Genomic DNA, 25,216 nt, shown 5'->3' with positions numbered 1-25,216 from the left:
GTTCATCTGACACTTAAAAAGAAAAAACGATCGTCTTTTATGCTGCCCTTCCATATTTCTAATACCAGTGACAGCCTCACTGGTTTCTATTACCAGAGAGCTTCATTGTGTGTGGAGATGGAAGGCAGGGGATGGCAGATGTCTTTATGCTAACACCTCTTTACCTGTCAAACCCCTCTCTCTCTCTCTCCTTTCCCCAAGCTGTTGTGTTATGTACCCCCTACATCTCTATATCCATGATCAGGGTGAAACAACTTCTCTAACCACTGAGTGAATCTCTGGATCTAGTCTAGTGTGTTTCCAATCAACTCTGATGTCCCTAATGTTGAGAGAATATTTCAGGACCTCAAAAGGGCTTCAGAATTCAGGCCCCTAGCTAGCGCAACTAAAGCAAGCCCTGTCAATCCCCATGAAACCCTGAGTAACGACACTGCTGAATTTCATCACATTTAGGGATGAATTGCTTCCACCCTTCCTCCTTCAACAATGACCGTGACGGATTTTTCGCACAATCAATCCTTACACTCACTCACTCACTCACTCACTCACTCACCAAACCCTCCCCCCAAAAGGTCAAAGGTTGTAGATGTGTACTCAGTCCGGCTCAGACTTAATCTCTGACCCAGCAGAGCAACAGGGGGTTTGGACATAAAGAACTGCAGTCACCCCCAGAGCATAGCAGAGTCAGTCTGACCAGAGGCCCCCTCAGCGCATGCCCACAGCCCCAGGCCAACAGAGACATATTAAAGAACTCATTCACACCCTAGTTTCCACTCACAACACACTGTCCGCCTGAGAGAGAAAACACTCTAATTTACTGGCCCCCAGTGCCAGCAGTGACATTTTATCCGTACCAGGTTGTATAGAACCTGGCTCTGTGAGAGCCAGAGTGAGTGGATCCTCCACATATCCCACAAACCACAGGAAGAGCTCAACTGTACACCGGAGCACTGCGTTCCCGTTCTTCAAAAACAACATGGAAACCACAGAGACTCCCAGAGAGGTAGCAGTGGCCTCCCTCTACATCTCAAGAGTCTTTGACCGACCAACAAGTCACGGCTCAGTTTTACTGCCAGTCCGCCAAGCAAGCAACACAGTCTTCATATATGCAACATATTTGTGTCCTCCCACAACCCAGAACATGATATATACACACTAATAGTCTTATGAATATGCTACTGTATGTGTGGCTGTCAAGGTACTCAAAAACACTTCCGCTGGGGTTTTATGTTATTTTGTAAACTGGCTATGGGGTATGTCAACGGCCCTCTGCATTGACCATATTGCTCTACTAAATGTACCTGTGAAGATCACAAAAGTAGGAGGATTTCAATGATGTGTTTTCAATGGACGTCAGCTAAAACACATACCACTCTGCCTTTTATACCTGTCCAAACTGACCAGTTCACATTTTGATTCAATGCTTCTGACAGGCAAAAATTACTCTTCTGTTTCTCATGAACCTGTTTTTCTCTTTGAATGTGGCAGACAGATTTTGTTCAAATAGGCCGGTGGAATGTGCCAAAGCAGACCAAATGCAGAGCATGCTACACATCGGTGTCAGACGGGCTGAGTTCCAATTATGATTCCATGATCACATTATATCTTCAGGAGGAAGAACGCCCAGCACCCACACTCATTTATGCACCCTAAAAATCTATGTTTTATTTTACAGTGAGCATAGCTGTCAGTCACTCTAATAGTATTTTATTATTCAGCACCTGAGAGATAATGGATGTTCACACTCAACTATCAGATTCTGACCCCATTCTTTTTTTGAGGTATGATTTGCAGTCAACTCGGTGAGCAGTGGTACTCACAGAATGATTGATTGAAAAACCATTACATTTCACAACAAGCACACCAGGGGCATCATCCCCAAACTGTGTCTTGTGGAATCACTTTTTCTAGAGATATATTTCAGTTATATCCAATTGTAATTGCTGCATGGGAAGAAGTTCTCCAAAGGGGAAGTTACTTTACACTAAAATGAATATATAGATACCAACTTTTGCCACGATAATTATTTTAAATTTAAATTTGACCTTTATTTAACTAGGCAAGTCAGTTAAGAACAAATTCTTATTTTCTATGACGGCCTAGGAACAATATTATCAATATTAAGGTAGTAGAACGATGCCTTCTACCAATGTAGAGAACCCATACCGTTTTCTATTACATGTACAAAGCTTCTCTCCTTCAGCTCACTGTCTGGGCAGGAACCAGAGCATTCCTGTCTGTATCTGTTTGGGGGGGAATAAAGTGTTGTACAGTAATCAGGTGTAAAACAGGTGAAGCAGTGTTGACATAGGAGGGAAGCATGTGAGAAATGTGCTGCTGCCATGCAATCACAAAGGGAAAAGCCAGGCGGTTGATTTAGACCTTTAATCACAGTGCTGGATGATAAGTATAGGATCAAACGAAGGCACGCGATGCCTGGAATAACTGGGAGAGCCACCTAAAGCCTACACAGGGATTCCTGGTGGAAACATGCCAACGCAGTAGCAGTAGGCTGGGATGGATGCCCCAATCATCAGGCCAGACAGAACTGTATCATCTTCAATGGGTCTGGCGATTTGATGGATAGCTGGGTAGCTACTATGCATTCGTAAAGTATTCACACTCCTTGACTTTTTCCACGTTTTATGTAAATGTGATATTTTCATTTTTATTTGTAATACATTTGCAAAATTTTCAAAAATAAATATGTTTTCGTTTTGTCGTTATGGGGTATTGTGTATAGTGTGATGAGCAAAAAAAACGATTTAATCAATTTTAGAACATGGCTGTAACGTAACAAAATGTGGAAAAAGTCAAGTGGTCAGAATACTTTCACTGTAAGTTATTTCACAACAATCTAGTATTTCTAGCTCTATCTGAACATTTGGGGAGATATTCTGTTCTCGTCCCAGTTCTAACATAGGGTTAGCTTTAAAGCTGCAATTTTCTCTCTCTGGCAACAAGAGGGGTGTGAACAGTTTCTGGTTGCATGGGTTGTGAGGTTGGTGTTTGTTACTATAAATTACATTATCCAGCCCGTCATACGCCACCTAGGAAATTTATGTATGAAACCTTCTCAAATAGTATTTGAATACCCTTGTAGGGTCTATGATTTCCAGTCTTAATTAGGGTATATTAATATATAGACTTAACAGTCTTAATTAGGGCTCCTAAGGGGCGTAGCGGTCTAAGGCACTGCATCTCAGTGCTAGAGGCGCCATCACAGACCCTGGCTCGATTCCAGGCTCTATCACAACTTGCCGTGATTGGGAGTCCCATAGGGTGGCGCACAACTGGCCCAGCATTGATAGGGTTTGGCTGGGGTAGGCCGTCATTGGAAATAAGAATTTGTTCTTAACTAACTTGCGTAGTTAAATAAAGGTAAAAAAATATAAATATTTCAGTGTGCAGGAGCTCAGCAAACACTGAGTGGATTCATTTTTTAATTTAAAAAAAGGTTTTACAGAGTAGGCCTACAGAAAGGACATATGAAGGTTATCACTTTAGCTGTGCTTTATAAATATGCGTAAGGCTATGCTGTCAAAATAGTTGCTTACTAAAACTGATAAACAACTTATATTTAAAAAAAAATGGCTACTGTATGGATAAACATTCTAAGGGTGAAATTGGGGTGTCAATATTGGGAGGGGGAAGAACAGTAGACAGGGTCCCCCCTGATCTATATACAGTACCAGTCAAGAATTTGGACACACCTACTCATTCAAGGGTTTTTCTTTATTTTTACTATTTTCTACATTGTAGAATAATAGTGAAGACATCAAACTTATGAAATAGCACATATGGAATCATGTAGTAACCAAAAAAGTGTTAACCAAATCCAAATATATTTTACATTTCAGTTTCTTCAAAATAGCCACTGTTTGCCTTGATGACAGCTTTGCACACGCTTGGCATTCTCTCAACCAACTTCATGAGGTAGTCACCTGGAATGCATTTCAATATACAGGTGTGCCTTGATAAAAGTTCATTTGTGGAATTTCTTTCCTTCTTAATGTGTTTGAGTCAATCACTTGTGTTGTGATAAGGTAGGGGCGGTATACAGAAGATAGCCCTATTTGGTAAAAGACCAAGTCCATATTATGGCAAGGACAGCTCAAATAAGCAAAGAGAAACAATAGTCCATTATTACTTTAAGACATGAAGGTCAGTCAATCTGTAACGTTTCAAGAACTTGCAGTCACAAAAAACATCAAGCACTAAGATGAAACTGGCTCTCATGAGGACTGCCACAGGAAAGGAAGACCCAGAGTTACCTCTGCTGCAAAGGATAAGTGTGTTAGAGTTAAGTGCACCTCAGATTGCAGCCCAAATAAATTATTCAAAGAGTTCAAGTAACAGACACATCTCAACATCAACTGTTCAGTAGAGAATGCGTGAATCAGGACTTCATGGTTGAATTGCTGCAAAGAAACTACTACTAAAGGACACCACTCATAAGAAGAGACTTGCTTGGGCCAAGAAACACGAGCAATGGACATTAGACTGGTGAAACTCTGTCCTTTGGACTGATGAGTCCAAATTTGAGATTTTAGTTCCAACCGCTGTGTCTTTGTGAGACGCAGAGTAGGTGAACGGATGATCTCCACATGTGTGGTTCCCACCGTGAAGCATGGAGGAGGAGGTGTAATGATGTGGGGGTGCTTTGCTGGTGACACTGTCAGGGATTTATTTAAAATTCAAGGCACACTTAGCCAGCATGGCTACCACAGCATTCTGCAGTGATACTGCAGACATCTGGTTTGTGCTTAGTGGGACTATCGTTTTTTTTTCAACAGGACAATGACCCAACACAACTCCAGGCTGTGTAAGGGCTATTTAACAAAGAATGATAGTGATGGAGCGCTGCATCAGATGACCTGGCCTCACAATCACCCGACCTTAACCCAACTGAGATGGTTTGGGATGACTTGGACCGCAGAGTGAAGGAAAAGCAGCCAACAAGTGCTCAGAATATGTGGGATCTCCTTCAAGACTGTTGGAAAAGCATTCCAGGTGAAAATGGTTGAGAGAATGCCAAGACCGTGCAAAGCTGTCGTCAAGGCAAGGGTGGCTATTTTGAAGAATCTAAAATATATTTTGATTTGTTTAACAATTTTTTGGTTACTACATGATTCCATATGTGTTATTTCATAGTGTTGATGTCATAACTATTGTTCTACAATGTAGATAATAGTAAAAATAAAGAGCAACCCTTGAATGAGTGTGAGGTGTGCCCAAACTTTTGACTAGTACTGTAGATATATATACAGTGGGGCAAAAAAGTATTTAATCAGCCACCAATTGTGCAAGTTCTCCCACTTAAAAATATGAGAGAGGCCTGTAATTTTTATCATAGGTACACTTCAACTATGACAGACAAAATGAGAAAAAAAATCCAGAAAATCACATTGTAGGATTTTTAATGAATTTATTTGCAAATTATGGTGGAAAATAAGTATTTGGTCAATAACAAAAGTTTATCTCAATACTTTGTTATATACCCTTTGTTGGCAATGACAGAGGTCAAATGTTTTCTGTAAGTCTTCACAAGGTTTTCACACACTGTTGCTGGTATTTTGGCCCATTCCTCCATGCAGATCTCCTCTAGAGCAGTGATGTTTTGGGGCTGTTGCTGGGCAACACAGACTTTCAACTCCCTCCAAAGATTTTCTATGGGGTTGAGATCTGGAGACTGGCTAGGCCACTCCAGGACCTTGAAATGCTTCTTACGAAGCCACTCCTTTGTTGCCCGGGCGTTGTGTTTGGGATCATTGTCATGCTGAAAGACCCAGCCACGTTTCATCTTCAATGACCTTGCTGATGGAAGGAGGTTTTCACTCAAAATCTACATGGCCCCATTCCTTATTTCCTTTACATGGATCAGTCGACCTGGTCCCTTTGCAGAAAAACAGCCCCAAAGCATGATGTTTCCACCCCCATGCTTCACAGTAGGTATGGTGTTCTTTGGATGCAACTCAGCATTCTTTGTCCTCCAAACACGACGAGTTGAGTTTTTACCAAAAAGTTATATTTTGGTTTCATCTGACCATATGACATTCTCCCAATCTTCTTCTGGATCATCCAAATGCTCTCTAGCAAACTTCAGATGGGCCTGGACATGTACTGGCTTAAGCAGGGGGACACGTCTGGCACTGCAGGATTTGAGTCCCTGGCGGCGTAGTGTGTTACTGATGGTAGGCTTTGTTACTTTGATCCCAGCTCTCTGCAGGTCATTCACTAGGTCCCCCCCGTGTGGTTCTGGGATTTTTGCTCACCGTTCTTGTGATCATTTTGACCCCACGGGGTGAGATCTTGCGTGGAGCCCCAGATCGAGGGAGATTATCAGTGGTCTTGTATATCTTACATTTCTTAATAATTGCTCTCACAGATGATTTCTTCAAACCAAGCTGCTTACCTATTGCAGATTCAGTCTTCCCAGCCTGGTGCAGGTCTACAATTTTGTTTCTGGTGTCCTTTGACAGCTCTTTGGTCTTGGCCATAGTGGAGTTTGGAGTGTGACTGTTTGAGGTTGTGGACAGGTGTCTTTTATACTGATAACAAGTTCAAACAGGTGCCATTAATACAGGTAACGAGTGGAGGACAGAGGAGCCTCTTAAAGAAGAAGTTACAGGTCTGTGAGAGCCAGAATTCTTGCTTGTTTGTAGGTGACCAAATACTTATTTTCCACCATAATTTGCAAATAAATTCATAAAAAATCCTACAATGTGATTTTCTGGATATTTTTTTCTCATTTTGTCTGTCAGTTGAAGTGTACCTATGATGAAAATTACAGGCATATCTCATATTTTTAAGTGGGAGAACTTGGTGGCTGACTAAATACTTTTTTGCCCTACTGTATATAGTTTTAAACGCATTTCCTGCAATTCTACACAGTTTGACATGACTTATTATCCCTCTCTTGAGGTTTATTTTGAGGGGTATATGGAGGGGGATTTTGAAAACACAGTATAAGTGAAAGGATAAGTGGAAATATTTATTTTAGGAATAAACAAACTTCCTGCATTTCAACACATTTTGCCATGGTGCAGAGAGAAAAATGTGCGGTTTTATAATGCTATTCTATACATTTTGTCATGAGTCTGAGATAAAATGTTGCAGTTTTAAAGCTAATTTCCTGCAATTTTACACATTTTGCCATGGGGCAGAGAGAAACATTATCTGTTTTAAAGTAACTGCCCTGGAAACATCTCACTTTTAACAGTTAATATTCTGTTAACTGATACCCAAATAATGTTGATGACTTATCCTATACTCTTATTTGTGGCCAATGCATAACCACCTCAAGCTTCTATCTCAAACAGACCATTTAAAAAATGCTTGCTATTTCCTCGTAGAGGATGATGTCATTGCATGAATATGTTTTATGACCGGTATACGCCCACACCATACCAACACAGAAAAGCTGCTTTTTAAAATATTTGATTAACATTTTTAGGAAGGAAACTATTTCTCTCATATTGTAACCACAGTGCCTTCAGAAAGTATTCATACCCCTTGATTTATTCCACATGTTGTTGTGTTGCAACCTGATTAAATAAATACCATTTCTCACCCATCTACACACAATACGCCATGATGACAAAGTGAAAATATGTTTTTAGACATTTTAACAAATGTATTGAAAATAAAATACAGAAATATCTAATTTACATAAGTATTCCCACCTCTGAGTCAATACCTTGTAGAAGCATCTGTTTTCACTTCATTATGGGTTATTGTGTGTAGATGGGTCAGGAAAAAAATATTGAATCCATTTTGAGTTCAGCCTATAACACAACAAAATGTGGAATAAGTCAAGGGGTATGAATACATTCTGAAGGCACCAGAATTATAGATCATATTTCATAGACATATGGAAACAGTGGAAAGTTAATTTAAAGGTCGACTTTGTGCATAAATGCAAAAAAATTATGGCTATTATTATATCAATGCACCATCATACCAGGTAATTTAATACTTACATTTATTTTTTAAATAAATGGAATAATATCTGTTCTCCAAAATGTATTTTAAGACCCCAATAGTTATTTTTTTGTTAGAGTTAGTTCTTTGTCAGGCAGGCTATTATATAGCCTGTCTGCCCATCCACACTGCTCTGGCCAAACTGACGTTTCTTCTCCGATAGAGCACCGTCAGGCAAAGCCTATTTTGCAAGAGGCATATGGTCCTGTTCACAGTGTAACTAAACGATGTTATCGATTTAAATAACTCGCTTCGGTAACACGCGCATCGTCTCTGCTATTTGGGATAATCGGGAAGTCCCTACCCCATTGAAGTTGACATTTCAAATGGTTAAGGTATCGGTTAATGTTAGTGTTAGGTAGTAAGGGTTAAGGTTAGGGTTAGGGTTAGGGTTAAGCTAGGTGTTACGGTTAAGGTTAGGGAGGGTTCAGTGTATAGACGTCCCAAGGATACAGCATAGCACTATTCGTATCCAAACGGGATAGGGATCCATTTACCGACCTCCTTGACACACACCGGGTCACGTGACAGATCCTGCACATTTAAAAAAGAACGGGATATCCTTCAATTCACACCAGGGCTTCACCGAGGTGGCTAAATGACTCCCCGGTGCCAGTTGACCGACTTTCGCACCTCCGCAGCCCTTTTGTGCAATTGTCAGAGGAGCGTCAACGGAACAACGCGCTGAACGCACCAACGACACATGAGACTTCATAATCAAACCTGTTGACTGGGGCCCCGTCCTAATTTTTTATCCCCGTTTATATTCTTATACGAAGTTAATCTACAGTCTGCAGAGAAATCAAATTGGAGGGCGAAAAGTGGGGCTATCCTCTGTCATTATTAATATTCGCTCGGGATGGCAGTTAACTTTAGATGCGCAGTTCAAGCCTTAGTTTTACTGGGCTGTGTGATTATCCTCAGTAACGTGCTATGTCCCGTTGGTGCGTACCTCTACAACAACCGCTATGCAGGGTAAGTGAGGATTCTCATTCATTTCTGTGCTTTGTGACTGGAAGATAAAGTTTAATCCTGAGCTCTCATTCGTGTTGAAGACTTGAAGTTTAACACCTATGAGGTAAAAAAAAGAAGAAGGGTAAACATAAAAGGAATTATCTGTATTTTAAAGGGGCAATCAGCAGTTGCTACATCCATTTTTGGATTCATTCATTCATTAAATATAGCCTACCCATTGATTCTGGAAGATTATAACATAGGCTATAAATGAGTCATGAACTTAGTTAAACTGTCATATCCCATCAGAACTCAAAATATAAGCTTGTTTTACTCCAATGTTGGTAAACAAAGTAAATGTCAACCACCACTAAAAAAATAGTGAAAACAATGCATGTGATATCATGGATGGTAGCCATCCATAGCTTCTTCTATGAAGAGTGGTTAGGCCTACATTTCTCTAGCCCTATCCCTCAGCTTTTTACTGAAACAGAGGCGGGGAGTACTCTTTGTTATTGTTTCTACTTTGCTGATTTAAGTTGGTCTACTGAAAGTAATTCTATCCTCAGATTAAGCATGGGGTTTACTTCCCCTCATCTTCTGTTGAAAAGAGATGGATTTTCCAAAGCAACTTTGTATGTGTGACTGCACGTTTTTCTCTCGTATGGATAGTAAATAATCCTTGCTGGAGACACGTGTTTTCTACTTTGTGTATTCGAGACATATGGGACACCAAAATGTTATGATGGATGTACGATAAGCCTATAGTTGTCACGTTTTGGCCCCACAGCTCTTATGATAAGTGCTGGCTAGTTAGAGATGCAGCAACTGCAGTTGATACCAGACAGATCAGGGAAAATGGAACATTGGGAGACAGCCTCTTTTGGGACAGAGACCTCAGCAGAGAACCTGGCTGTGTTGAAGTTCTAGAATTCACAGAGTTCCATCAAGGTACATGGGGCACACCGAGGGGGCATAGTGGGAACATTTTGGGCGCCTGAAGCACATTGGGGAACTGAGGGATAGTTTAGAGTACACTTTGGGCAATTTTGGAGGGTATTCCTGAGCAAGTAATTGCTCTCCTCTAGGCATAATTTCAGGGAGCTTTGGGGTAGTTTTGGGAGGCACAGCAGGATCCCATCTGTCCTTCCATAGCCCCACCCACCTCATTCCCCTGCATCCTGGACTTGTTCCAAAAGCCCCGGTAACCCACCCAAACCCTAGCTGCTCAGCACAGACCATCCCACTTTATCAAGGTAGGAAAACCAGGGCAAGGAAACAAGAATCCTGACGCTGACACTGTAGGGAACTCTGTGTCGTTCTGTTCAGAATTCCTTATACTGTATGATAGTGGGTGTTGTCCCACTTAGTTTTAATCTGTTGAAGGATTGCACAATGAGCCTTTAGTCTTAAGGACTAAATGGTCACTATTGTTGTTAAATCTTTGTGATTATATGAGTTTACTTTCAGTAATTATCATGTCTCCTGTTGGTTGAGCATGGTCTAATACCAGTGTTTCCCCTAGGATTTTTTTCAGCAGAGGTGGTAAAGTTAGCATGGGGGGGGGGGGGGGGGGGGGGGGGGGGGTAGTGAGCGCGACCAATTGCACGGTTTTAAAGCTAATTCCCTGCTAATTCTACCCGTTTTGCTATGCAGCAGAGAGAACATTTTACAGTTTTAAAGCTAGTTTCCTGCAATGCAATATAATGCAATGTGTAATAGGGGTTTTATTTTCCAAATGACGAAGACCAAACAAACACGTAACAAAACACAGGGTTGAAACCCAAACAAAATAGCGAAGAGTACCTCCAATAAATACACAATCACACATTGATTATCACATGGGACGAGACCCGTAATCATCTGCACCATATACGTGGCACGAAAGCCAAAACAACATAGCACAGGTTCTCACACGACCAATGGACATAGCAACAATAATCAACAGGACAATGATGAACAAAGGCCACACTCATACAATTACTAATCAATGGGAATAGGGACCAGGTGTGCGTAATGACAGTTCCGGAGGGATCCATGACAGTACTCGGCATTTTTGGACACTGATTATGGCCGATTACATTGCACTCCACGAGGAGACTGCATGACAGGCTGACTACCTGTTATGCGAGTGCAGCAAGGAGCCAAGGTAAGTTGCTAGCTAGCATTAAACATATCTTGTAAAAAACAATCAATCTTAACATAATCACTAGTTTTAATTTGCCAGAATTGTACATAATTATGACATAACATTGAAGGTTGTGCAATGTAACAGCAATATTTAGACTTAGGGATGCCACCCGTTAGATAAAATACGAATGGTTCCATATTTCACTGAAAGAATAAACTTTTTGTTTTCGAAATGATTGTTTCCGGATTTGACCATATTAATGACCTAAGGCTCGTATTTCTGTGTGTTATTATATTATAATTAAGTCTATGATTTGATAGAGCAGTCTGACTGAGCGGTGGTAGGCAGCAGCAGGCTCATAAGCATTCATTCAAACAGCACTTTCCTGCATTTGCCAGCAGCTCTTCGCTGTGCTTCAAGCATTGCGCTGTTTATGACTTCAAGCTTATCAACTCCCGAGATTAGGATGGCAATACTAAAATACCTATTAGAACATCCAATAGTCAAAGGTATATGACATACAAATGGTATAGAGAGAAATAGTCCTATAATAACTACAACCTAAAACTTCTTACCTGGGAATATTGAAGACTAGTGTTAAAAGGAACCACCAGCTTTCATATGTTCTGAGCAAGGAACTTAAAACGTTAGCTTTATTACATGGCACATATTGCACTTTTACTTTCTTCTCCAACACTTTGTTTTTGCATTATTTAAACCAAATTGAACATGTTTCATTATTTATTTGAGACTAAATTGATTTTATTGATGTATTATATTAAGTTAAAATAAGTGTTCATTCAGTACTGTTGTAATTGTCATTATTATAAATATATATACAAATCGTCCGGTTAATCGGTATCGGCTTTTTTTGGTCCTCCAATAATCGGTATCGGTGTTGAAAAATCATATTCGGTCGACCTCTAGTTGAAACCCAAACAAAAGAGCGAGGAGTACCTCGAATAAATACACACAATGATTATCACACGGGACGAGACCCCTAATCATCTGCATGATATACGTGACACGAAAGCCAAAAAAACATAGCACAGGTACTCACACGACCAATGGACATAGCAACAATAATCAACAGGACAATGGTGAACAAAGGGCACACGTATACAGTAACTAATCAATGGGAATAAGGACCAGGTGTCACGCCCTGACCTTAGAGAGCCTTTTTATTTCTCTATTTGGTAAAGGTCGGGGTGTGATTTGGGTGGGCATTCTAGTTTTTCCATTTTTTTGTTGGCCGGGTATGGTTCCCAATCAGAGGCAGGTGTCTATCGTTGTCTCTGATTGGGGATCATACTTAGGCAGCCTTTTTTCCCACCTTAGTTTGTGGGATCTTGTTTTCGTGTAGTGCCTGTGAGCACCCCAGTCGTTACGTCTCATTTGCTGTTTATTGTTTTTGTTGGTGAGTTTCTTTATTAAACATGTGGAACTCTATGCACGCTGCGCCTTGGTCCGATCCATCATTAAACGATCGTGACACCAGGTGTGCGTAATGACTGTTACGGAGGGATCAGTGACACTTGTGCCGTGTTCTTATGCTATCTGAGTGACTCAAACATTATAACAAAATCCATCGAGGCCCCATACCATGACATTTTCTTTCTACGTACTTTATATCTGGTTTTAGTTGTTTAAGTTTACACTGAAAACGATCAAAATCATGACATTACCCTGAGGAAGGCACAGTGACCCTGAGGAAGGCACAGTGACCCTGAGGAAGGCACAGTGACCCTGAGGAAGGCACAGTGACCCTGAGGAAGGCACAGTGACCCTGAGGAAGGCACAGTGACCCTGAGGAAGGCACAGTGACCCTGAGGAAGGCACAGTGACCCTGAGGAAGGCACAGTGACCCTGAGGAAGGCACAGTGACCCTGAGGAAGGCACAATGACCCTGAGGAAGGCACAGTGACCCTGAGGAAGGCACAGTGACCCTGAGGAAGGCACAGTGACCCTGAGGAAGGCACAGTGACCCTGAGGAAGGCACAGTGACCCTGAGGAAGGCACAATGACCCTGAGGAAGGCACAGTGACCCTGAGGAAGGCACAATGACCCTGAGGAAGGCACAGTGACCCTGAGGAAGGCACAGTGACCCTGAGTAAGGCACAGTGACCCTGAGGAAGGCACAGTGACCCTGAGGAAGGCACAATGACCCTGAGGAAGGCACAGTGACCCTGAGGAAGGCACAGTGACCCTGAGGAAGGCACAGTGACCCTGAGGAAGGCACAGTGACCCTGAGGAAGGCACAATGACCCTGAGGAAGGCACAGTGACCCTGAGGAAGGCACAATGACCCTGAGGAAGGCACAGTGGTGCGTTGGTAAATACCCATTCAATTGCTGGGAGATTACACATGGAGTGTGCAACTTTCTTTATTTTGATATTTTATAGTTTATTGTCCGTTAGTCTGCACCTCCACACAAACTATTACTCTGGGTGTGCGCCAGCTCATGTTCTTTTTATGTAAGTTTACACTGAACACATTTTACCATCCCGAAACAAAATATTATTATTATTAATATATATTTTAGTTTTTTTGCAGTGGCAGCCACAATTTGTGTGCTGCGGCTAAATCCATAAAGGGGAAACCCTGAATACAGTACACTTGTCAGATCTTGATATTGTGATAAAGAAGGACTATGTGCCCCTATTCCCTCAACAATGGGGCACACAGAGTTGGGTATATTGAAGGTGGGCCTACAGTACAGAGTGGAGCGATAATAGAATTTCTCTCTGTATCCAAAAGGACTACAGAGAAGTACCTTCTGTCTTAGTGCCAAGGGCTCAGTTAAAAGGTTACTGCCATAGAGAGAGCTGAGTGAAATGTCAGATTGACAGCTTAAAAGACAGCTTTAGCCTAGAAAGAAATGCTACCAGTGCACAGCAGGCTTTAAAGACACACTGAGTGCCAGCGTTTTGACAGAGAGTCTATGATCCATGGAGATCGCTATGACAAGGAAAAGATGGGTCAATTTGGGTGATGATAAAACACATTTCAGGAGTAGAACTAGACTGCAGTCTTGGTGGATTGTTTTGAATTCTATAGGGTGCACTTTGTCATATGATGTCATTGTCGCTCAAATCTGACTAAGAAGTCGTTATTATTTAAAATGCTATTGATAATGTATCACAGGGAAACAAAAGAGAAAGACACTATCTGTTGTTTCAGAAGCAGCATGGATGGGCATAGAAACATATAAATGAAATGATGTATTGGACATTGCATGAGCTGCACAGTTTTCAAGTTTGTGGTGGAAAGGGATTTTGCCCTGGATAAAGGGTCTCTAAGTCATGCTCTAACATGTAGGCAATGAGGCTGCGTGTAGCATTGGGGACAGGCTCTTGGTGGCATTTCTTGTGGCCGCTGGAGTGGGGTGTAATGCCCCTTTGTTCCTTCTCTCCCTCATCCCTATAAGTGGCCCTGGGCCACCTTTGTTTAAGGGGGCCACAACACCCTGTGTCACAGTGTGATAGACCTGGTGGAAAATGGAAACATGATAGAGAAAGGCATAAATAGACAGAGGGAGAGAGAGAGTGCTATAGGGAGTGAGGAAAATAAATAGAGAGAGAGAGAGAGAGCTATAGGGAGTGAGGAAGAGAAATAGAGAGAGAGAGCTAAAGGGAGTGAGGAAGAGAAAGAGAGAGAGAGAGTGCTATAGGGAGTGAGGAAGAGAAAAAGAGAGAGAGAGAGCGAGAGAGAGAGCTATAAGGAGTGAGGAAGAGAAATAGAGAGAGAGAGCTATAGGGAGTGAGGAAGAGAAAAAGAGAGAGAGAGCTATAGGGAGTGTGGAAGAGAAAAAGAGAGGGGGAGAGAGAGAGAGAGAGAGCTATAGGGAGTGAGGAAGAGAAATAGAGAGAGAGAGAGCGAGAGGGAGAGAGAGAGAGAGAGCTATAGGGAGTGAGGAAGAGAAATAGAGAGCGAGAGAGAGAGTGTTGTAGGGAGTGAGGAAGAGAAATAGAGAGGGAGAGAGAGAGAGAGCTATAGGGAGCGAGGAAGAGAGCGAGAGGGAGAGAGAGAGAGCTATAGGGAGTGAGGAAGAGAAATAGAGAGAGAGAGAGCTATAGGGAGTGAGGAAGAGAGATATAGAGAGAGAGCTATAGGGAGTGAGGAAGAGAAAAAGAGAGGGGGAGGGGGAGAGAGCTATAGGGAGTGAGGAAGAGAAATAGAGAGAGAGAGAGAGAGGGAGAGAGAGAGAGAGAGCTATAGGGAGTGAGGAAGAGAAATAGAGAGAGAGAGAGAGAGAGCTATAGGGAGTGAGGAAGAGAAATAGAGAGCGAGAGAGAGAGCGTTGTAGGGAGTGAGGAAGAGAAATAGAGAGGGAGAGAGAGAGAGAGCTATAGGGAGTGAGGAAGATAAAAAGAGAGCGAGAGGGAGAGAGAGAGAGAGCTATAGGGAGTGAGGAAGAGAAATAGAGAGGGGGAGAGAGAGAGAGAGAGCGAGAGAGTGAGAGGGAGAGAGAGAGAGAGCTATAGGGAGTGAGGAAGAGAAATAGAAAGAGAGAGCTATAGGGAGTGAGGAAGAGAAATAGAGAGCGAGAGAGAGAGAACGCTATAGGGAGTGAGGAAGAGAAATAGAGAGAGAGAGAGAGAGCAAGAGGGAGAGAGAGAGAGAGCTATAGGGAGTGAGGAAGAGAAATAGAGAGAGAGAGTGCTATAGGGAGTGAGGAAGAGAAATAGAGAGAGCGAGAGCGTTGTAGGGAGTGAGGAAGAGAAATAGAGAGGGAGAGAGAGAGAGAGAGAGCTATAGGAAGTGAGGAAGAGAAATAGAGAGAGAGAGCGCTGTAGGGAGTGAGGAAGAGAAATAGAGAGAGAGAGCGCTGTAGGGAATGAGGAAGAGAAATAGAGAGAGAGAGAGAGAGCGTTGTAGGGAGTGAGGAAGAGAAATAGAGAGGGAGAGAGAGAGAGAGAGAGCTATAGGAAGTGAGGAAGAGAAATAGAGAGAGAGAGCGCTGTAGGGAGTGAGGAAGAGAAATAGAGAGAGAGAGCGCTGTAGGGAATGACGAAGAGAAATAGAGAGAGAGAGCTCTGTAGGGAGTAAGGAAGAGAAATAGAGAGAGAGAGAGAGAGAGAGAGAGAGCATTGTAGGGAGTAAGGAAGAGAAATATAGAGAGAGAGAGAGCGTTGTAGGGAGTGAGGAAGAGAAATAGAGAGAGAGAGAGAGAGAGAGAGCTATAAGGAGTGAGGAAGAGAAATAGAGAGAGAGAGCTATAGGGAGTGAGTGTAACCGATGTTAAATGGCTAGCTAGTTTGCAGTGGTGCGTGCTAATAGCGTTTCAATCGGTGACTTCACTAGCTCTGAGACCTTGAAGTAGTTTTTCCTCTTGCTCTGCAAGGGCAATGGCTTTTGTGGCGCGATGGTTAACGATGCTTCGAGGGTGGCTGTTGTCTTTGTGTTCAGAGGGTCCCTGGTTCGAATCCAGGTAGGGGCGAGGAGAGGGACGGAAGCTATACGGTTACAAAGTTCATATTATGAGTTCCCACAGGAATGTAAACATTGATTCCAAGAGCTTGGATTTAGCCTAATGAGAGCTGTCTGTGACAGGTACTGAACTATGCCAAGTCCATTTGTGACACGCCTTCATTAAGAGTTTATAGGGAACAGTTGCTTCCGTTTAGTTGAAATACCACACTCATACATCCATACAGTTAATAGTTTCATTTCAAATGTCATTTAAACCGGACGGGAAATGGATTCCTATGCAAAGCTTTACAGTACAGTATGAATCTGGTCGCTGACTTGATTTACTGTGTGGATAAATATGAAAGCCAATACATGAAAGCTTAGGTGGTTGATATGGTTTCAGTTAGTCAAACACAAGGGATAGATGTGGGACTAGCAGACTGGATTCCTTCTTATGATGTTGTTGTCTTTATGACGGTATCGTTAGTGTAGATACATTCTCAGTGTGTCTAGGGATTGCCTTTATATCCTATGAAGACAGGAGATTCAGATGCAGTGTTAGACAGATGAGAATAAGAATTGACTGCTAGCCCCAATGGAACATCAGAATCAGATGAAGTGTTTTTCATTCATCTGTTTCCCATGTTTACACCTGAAAGGAATTGCCAGGGCTTCAAACAGTCATATGATTGACGATGTTTGCTACTGAATCTAATAATGTGGTATGGATTTTTAGGTTATTTTCACCAATGTGTTTCATAGTCAGGGTCAGGGCTCTAAATTGCGACCTATTGGTCGTACATCCTCCTAACTATTTTGCTGTGTGACCTGGAATTTAGATTTAGCACCATTGAGCCTAGAGAAATATTCACCCAGATAATAAGCTACCCTGAATGGGAAAATGATATGTGCCGTTGGGAGCAAAGTTGATATATTTGTATTGTCCGGTGTGTGCAAAGTCAATAGGCTAGACTACATTGTATAATTTCACCTCACCTGTGAGAGTAAACAGAACATTCAGGAACTCTTGGAGGACAGTGGATTGGAAGTTGATAAAGGTGCTTCTTCTTTGTTGAAAAAAAGTATGTGTTTCAGCTCTCAGCCACAGTTTTCAAACCTATAGTTTTATAGGCTTTAGGCTCTTTGCTCTCTCTCAGACTTTAGGTCTAACAGATGGGAAAGTTAAGAAGTTTTTTTTTTATATATTTCTACATTGTCTTTATGGGTTCAAAGACCAGTCAAAATAGGAATAGAAAAACAAAACATGATGTGATTGGTAAATTAGTATAAATAATTTGACCAATAGCAGGCCAATTTGAAATATATAAAAACCCACTTCATTTGCCGCTCTGTAAACCCTTTCTTACCTGGAAAGTCTGGTAGCCCCAGTGCTCACTTCCCTTTGCACCTCACCTGTGAGAAGCATGATGCACACGGGCAAGTCTGATTAGGCTTCACTGTACCAACTGTGAGCAGGGCCTACTATATAGCCCAGCCCCTAAACCGTCATGCTTCACCCCTTTACAATTGTCTCTAGTCCAAACCACTTGTCTCTAGTCCAAACCACTTGTCTGTAGTCCAAACCACTTGTCTCTAGTCCAAACCACTTGTCTCTAGCCCAAACCACTTGTCTCTAGCCCAAACCACTTGTCTCTAGCCCAAACCACTTGTCTCTAGCCCAAACCACTTGTCTCTAGCCCAAACCACTTGTCTCTAGCCCAAACCAATTGTCTCTATCCCAAACCGCTTGTCTCTGGCCCAAACCGCTTGTCTCTATACCAAACCGCTTGTCTCTATACCAAACCGCTTGTCTGTAGCCCAAACCACTTGTCTCTATCCCAAACCACTTGTCTGTAGCCCAAACCACTTGTCTCTATCCCAAACCACTTGTCTCTAGCCCAAACCACTTGTCTCTAGTCCAAACCACTTGTCTCTAGCCCAAACCACTTGTCTCTATACCAAACCGCTTGTCTCTATACCAAACCACTTGTCTCTAGCCCAAACCACTTGTCTCTAGCCCAAACCACTTGTCTCTAGCCCAAACCACTTGTCTCTAGCCCAAACCACTTGTCTCTAGCCCAAACCACTTGTCTCTAGCCCAAACCAATTGTCTCTATCCCAAACCGCTTGTCTCTGGCCCAAACCACTTGTCTCTATACCAAACCGCTTGTCTCTATACCAAACCGCTTGTCTGTAGCCCAAACCACTTGTCTCTATCCCAAACCACTTGTCTGTAGCCCAAACCACTTGTCTGTAGCCCAAACCACTTGTCTCTATCCCAAACCATTTGTCTCTATCCCAAACCGCTTGTCTGTAGCCCAAACCACTTGTCTCTAGCCCAAACTGCTTGTCTGTAGCCCAAACTGCTTGTCTGTAGCCCAAACCACTTGTCTCTATCCCAATTTAATTTAATTCAATTTTTACTTTTTTAATTTCACCTTTATTTAACCAGGTAGGCTAGTTGAGAACAAATTCTCATTTGCAACTGCGTCCTGGCCAAGATCAAGCATAGCAGTGTGAACAGACAACACAGAGTTACACATGGAGTAAACAATTAACAAGTCAATAACACAGTAGAAACCAAAGGGGGAGTCTATATACATTGTGTGCAAAAGGCATGAGGAGGTAGGCAAATAATTACAATTTTGCAGATTAACACTGGAGTGATAAATGATCAGATGGTCATGTACAGGTAGAGATATTGGTGTGCAAAAGAGCAGAAAAGTAAATAAATATAAACAGTATGGGGATGAGGTAGGTAAAACTGGGTGGGCTATTTACCGATAGACTATGTACAGCTGCAGCGATCGGTTAGCTGCTCAGATAGCAGATGTTTGAAGTTGGTGAGGGAGATAAAAGTCTCCAACTTCAGCAAACCGCTTGTCTGTAGCCCAAACCACTTGTCTCTATCCCAAACCGCTTGTCTGTAGCCCAAACCAATTGTCTCTAGCCCAAACTGCTTGTCTGTAGCCCAAACCACTTGTCTCTAGCCCAAACTGCTTGTCTGTAGCCCAATCACTTGTCTCTAGCCCAAACTGCTTGTCTGTAGCCCAAACCACTTGTCTCTATCCCAAACCACTTGTCTGTAGCCCAAACCACTTGTCTCTAGCCCAAACTGCTTGTCTATAGCCCAAACCGTTCAAACATTATGACTCTTATCACCTGATCTACATTTTTTAAATTTCTATTGTGGATTTGCATGATTTCTGAAATTATAATTCCATTAACCATGTCTTGAACTCTACACTAAGCCTACTTGCTGGCCGCTAACTGTTTGTTTGATAACAAAAAACTTTATTCAGTTATTTACAGTTTTTCTCAGTTGCTTTGGTGCATTTTTCACATCATCCCTAACATGTGCAAAATAATAAGTGCATTTCTCAGAACAATTTGTACAAACTGCAATATACAATAGATATGTTTCTAAAGCTAGTCAGTCACTAAAAATCCTTAGTACGTCTCTCAAAAGTAAATATTCATGCCAATGATCATGTCAGTGTCATCAGAATGATAAGTCAGTGTGTCATTGTTCACGAACAAGGTCGTCAAAATGTTTAGGCATGTTGTCAATGTAACTGTGTACTTTGACAGTATTACCTGATGTAAACTTAGGCTACAGTTTGGATGACAGTTACTGTATTGAAAATCACAAGGCTGCACTTCTATGGCATATATCAATTTCAACAGTACTATTTACATATTACTGTATGTGGGTTATTGATTGAAAGAGACTGGACAACCCAAGGGGCACAAAGGGAAAACAACTAAATTAGAAAGAAACACAGGAAACCACCCCTAAGGCACAACTTTGACCGCAGCACTGTTGTGCTGTCTCTACACATCCAGACGTTCCTGTCTGTCGGCCCATATATTCTCTTCCACATCACACAGGATATTTTCCCTTCCAATGTAACGTGGAAAGAATCTTTTGGAATGCCTTATCCATCCTCTGCAGGCGTCTACTGTGATGTCCTCACATGCTGCATCCATTGCAGCCAGCAGGGTCATCTGTGTGTGTGGCTGACGATCGTACACCTTCCACCTCCATGCTGAAAATAACTCCTCAATTGGGTTAAGGAATGGTGAATAAGGTTGGAGGAATTCTATGAGCATCCTCGGGTGGGTCACAAACCATTGCCTTATGATGTTTGATTGATGGAAACTCACAATCACAAATGACCACATAGTTTGGCAAATCCTCTCTAAACAGACCCCTATAAGGGGGATATGGGTTAGGACACCATGCTCTGAAATAGCAGCACACATGGTGATATTTCCTCCCCGTTGGCCTGGCAAATCCACAGTAGCTCTGTGACCGATGATATTCTGACTCCGCCTTCTGCATTTGGTCAGGTTGAAGCCAGCCTCATCCACGTATACAAAGTTGTGAGAGGGTTCACTTGATTCCAACTCCATTATACGCTATATCCCAGAACACACAGTTGAATTTGTTTTGGTAAGGAAGAGTGACATAAAATGTGCATATATTGCATGTTCCTTTCACAGCAATGGAAATGTGTGCAGTTTATGCTTACTGTACTATGTATCACTATAAAATGTTGCTGTAAAGTAGTTACATAGATATATGTTTTACCTGTACATACTGGTACCGTAGCTCCTTAACTCTGTCCTGATTCATGCTGTACATTGGGGCTCCTAACCAGTGCTACCAATGAACAAAGTTCAAACTGAAATTTAATACAATGATATACAGTAGTAGGCTAAACAATATTTTTGGTTTTATATTTTCTCATCAGAGTTGTAAATCACAGCTAAGGCTTACTACTGGCATTCTTTATTTTCCTGAAATCTCACCAGGTATGTAAAGGTTATGTTAAGTTCACCTTGTCTACATTTAGATGTTTTCAAATGATGTAAATGTGTGTGGTAATGTCTTTAGTTTAATGCTTGGATCTTAATGTACATTCATGTTATTTAAGACCCCTGATTCTCAAATGTCTCAATTGAATCTGTGTTGTAAAAACAAATCTCTGTCCCATCACATCACCTGTGTGTGGAACACAAGATGCTGTAACACGATCCTATAATGATCTGTCAGCCAAATTGTTTGGCACTGGTATGACCCTGTCATCTATCCCAGATCTTACACTCAAACAGGACCCAGCCCTTCCCTTAACCCTCTCTCTCGCAATTAAGTGTCATTCTCCAGTCGTGTAAAAAGGGAGAATGCATTAACTCTGACACTATGGCTGAGAAATGTCATAGAGTGATGTGCTCTTAGTGAAGTCATTTATAATCTGACTGAATTCATGAAACTCTTTCATCCTGACTGTGGTTTGTATAGGTGACAGATGACTTACAGACACAGATAGGTGGGCCTTATGAGGTAGTTAGTAGCTCCAGTACCACACCCTCCACCTACTCTAGGGAGTCTTCAGCCGCACAAAGATCCTCTCACGTCACTAGGGAATTAAAGATGCCTTATAAAGATTTTGTATAATTTCAGACAGTAGTTTTGAAAGTAACCCTCAGGAGCCCAAACGGGCCCCTGAAAATGTTGCACAATTGTTCACAACGTCACCAATTTCTTGATGAATTCTTCTATGTTACGAATTTCTAAGTGCTTAAGATCCTGTTCAATCTCTTTAGAAATGGAAACGAGAACGATAGGAGCGACGCTATCATACTGTACTGTGTAATACAGTGGTTCCCAAACTAGGGATTGTGACCCCATGTGGGGTCGCCTGATATGAAAGTGGGGTCGCGGGAGAATTTCCCAAATCCTAAAGAAAGAAATATACACTACCATTCAAAAGTTTGGGGTCACTTAGAAATCTCCTTGTTTTCCATGAAAACATACATGAAATGAGTTACAAAATGAATTGGAAATATAGTCAAGATATTGACAAGGTTATAAATAGTGATTTTTTTATTGAAATAATAATTCAAACTTTGCTATCGTCAAAGAATCCTCCATTTGCAGCAATTACAGCCTTGCAGACCGTTGCCATTCTAGTTGTCAATTTGTTGAGGTAATCTGAAGAGATTTCACCCCATGCTTCCTGAAGCACCTCCCACAAATTGGGTTGGCTTGATGGGCACTTCTTACGAACCATACGGTCAAGCTGCTCCCACAACAGCTCAATAGGGTTGAGATCCGGTGACTGTGCTGGCCACTCCATTATAGACAGAATACCAGCTGACTGCTTCTTCCCTAAATAGTTCTTACATAGTTTGGAGCTGTGTTTTGGGACATTGTCCTATTGTAGGAGGAAATTGGCTCCAATTAAGCGCCATCCACAGGGTATGGCATGGCGTTGCAAAATGGAGTGATAGCCTTCCGTCTTCAAGATACCTTTTACCCTGTACAAATCTCCCACTTTACCACCACCAAAGCACCCCCAGACCATCACATTGCCTCCACCATGCTTGACAGCATCTTTTCATTTTTCTGCTTCTCATGAATGTTATTCTTTGTGATCCGAACACCTCAAACTTAGATTTGTCTGTCCGTAACTTTTTTCTTCCAATCTTCCTCTGTCTAGTGTCTGTGTTATTTTGCCCATCTTAATCTTTTCTTTTTATTGGCCAGTCTGAGATATGGCTTTTTATTTGCAACTCTGCCTAGAAGGCCAGCATCCCGGAGTCGTCTTTTGCAGGTACTATTTAATGAAGCTGCCAGCTGAGGACTTGTGAAGCGTTTGTTTCTCAAACTAGACATTCTAATGTACTTGTCCTCTTGCTCAGTTGTGCACCGGGGCCTCCCAGTCCTCTTTCTATTCTGGTTAGAGCCAGTTTGCGCTGTTCTGTAAAGGGAGTAGTACACAGCGTTGTACGAAATCTTCAGTTTCTTGCCATTTTCTCACATGGAATAGCCTTAATTTCTCAGACAAGAATAGACTGAAGAGTTTCAGAAGAAAGTCCTTTGTTTCTTTCCATTTTGAGCCTGTAATCAAACCCACAAATGCTGATGCTCCAGATACTCAACTAGTCTAAGGAAGGCCAGTTTTATTGCTTCTTAATCAGAACAACAGTTTTCAGCTGTGGTAACATAATTGCAAAAGGGTTTTCTAATGATCAATTAGCCTTTTAAAATTATAAACTTGGATTAGCTAACACAACGTGCCATTGGAACACAGGAGTGATGGTTGCTGATAATGGGCCTCTGTACACCTATGTAGATATCCCATAAAAAAATAATCCATTTCCAGCTACAATAGTCATTTACAACTTTAACAATGTCTACACTGTAATTCCCATGGTGAATGGCTAGGCCTGCTACGCTATGAAACAACACACTATTGCAGAGACTTTGATATTAACGGATGCAATTGATATGGTGAAAACAACATGTGAGGAGGCAGAGGCACAGAAACTCACATCAATATCTTTGTCAGATAACACTGTTAAATAAAGAATTCATGCTCTGAACGATTAAAAAACTCCCCAACTGATGTTCTCCAATTGGACGTTAGCTGTGAGGTCTGAGATGCCCATGAATTGAATTGTCGCGGAATTCTATTCACAAGAACATGTATGTCTCACGATTCCCAAGCATGAAACGGCATAGGGGTTCAGTGTGCTGCGTGGCTATACTGATAACAAACAAATGCTATATGGAATCGAACTGTGGGTTCCAACTAATGCAGGACGACGGCAGGCCTCTGTACTCTAGTTATTAATGCCTCTTCCTCTGCCAGATGGATGCATTGTATGATACACAAGAACAACTGGCGGCAAAAGAGTTGAGCATCTGTGGCATTGTGTTGTGTGACAAAACGGCACATTTTAGAGTGGCCATTTATTGTCCCCAGCACAAGGTGCACCTGTGTAATGTTCATGCTGTTTAATCAGCTTCTTGATATGCCACAACTGTCAAGTGGATGGATTATCTTGGCAAAGGAGAAATGCTTACTAACAGGGATGTAAGTACGTTTGTGCACAACATTTTAGAGAAACAAGCTTTTTGTGAGTATGGAATATTTCTGGGATATTTTATTTCATCTTATGAAACATGGGACCAATACATGTTGTGTTTATATTTGTTTTCAGTATAGTAACTCCCTTTATAGTAGAAGCAGCATATAGAACATGTTACTTAACTTACCTGCTTCCCTCTGCTTCTTCAGGGATCAAGTCTTCAGGATAACTTACCTGCTTCCCTCTGCTTCTTCAGGGATCAAGTCTTCAGGATAACTTACCTGCTTCCCTCTGCTTCTTCAGGGATCAAGTCTTCAGGATAACTTACCTGCTTCCCTCTGCTTCTTCAGGGATCAAGTCTTCAGGATAACTTACCTGCTTCCCTCTGCTTCTTCAGGGATCAAGTCTTCAGGATAACTTACCTGCTTCCCTCTGCTTCTTCAGGGATCAAGTCTTCAGGATAACTCCCAGCAACAAAGAGGAGGTTCAGGTGCTGAAGAAACTCCTGGGAAACATCAAGGTAATGATGTCTTGTGTTCAATAGTCTCACTCTCACTCTCTCTCTCTCTCTCACACACACACACACACACACACACACACACACACACACACACACACACACACACACACACACACACACACACACACACACACACACACACACACACACACACACACATACATACACATACATACATACATACATACACACATACACACACACACACACACACACACACACACACACACACACACACACACACACACACACACACACACACACACACACACACACACACACACACACATACACACACACAATTAATCCAGTCATCACCCCTGATGATTATGACA

General features: G+C 41.9%; 1 protein-coding gene across 1 annotated transcript in view; it reads left to right on the top strand.

The window, feature by feature from the left end:
* The first annotated feature begins 8,549 nt into the window (after nt 1–8,549).
* The window catches only part of LOC109909643 (carboxypeptidase A6-like), a 45,878-nt gene continuing 29,211 nt past the window's right edge, over nt 8,550–25,216 (top strand). Inside the window, exons 1-2 of the mRNA XM_031796944.1 lie at nt 8,550–8,958; nt 24,806–24,881. Coding sequence (XP_031652804.1) covers nt 8,843–8,958; nt 24,806–24,881 — 192 coding nt within the window. The 5' untranslated portion in view covers nt 8,550–8,842. The remainder of the gene's footprint in view (nt 8,959–24,805; nt 24,882–25,216) is intronic.

Source organism: Oncorhynchus kisutch, linkage group LG18 (genome assembly GCF_002021735.2).
Source record: "Oncorhynchus kisutch isolate 150728-3 linkage group LG18, Okis_V2, whole genome shotgun sequence".
NCBI classification, from domain to species: Eukaryota; Metazoa; Chordata; class Actinopteri; order Salmoniformes; family Salmonidae; genus Oncorhynchus; species Oncorhynchus kisutch.
The sequence above is the reverse complement of the archived record's forward strand: the minus strand, read 5'-3'. Positions and strand labels throughout refer to the sequence as shown.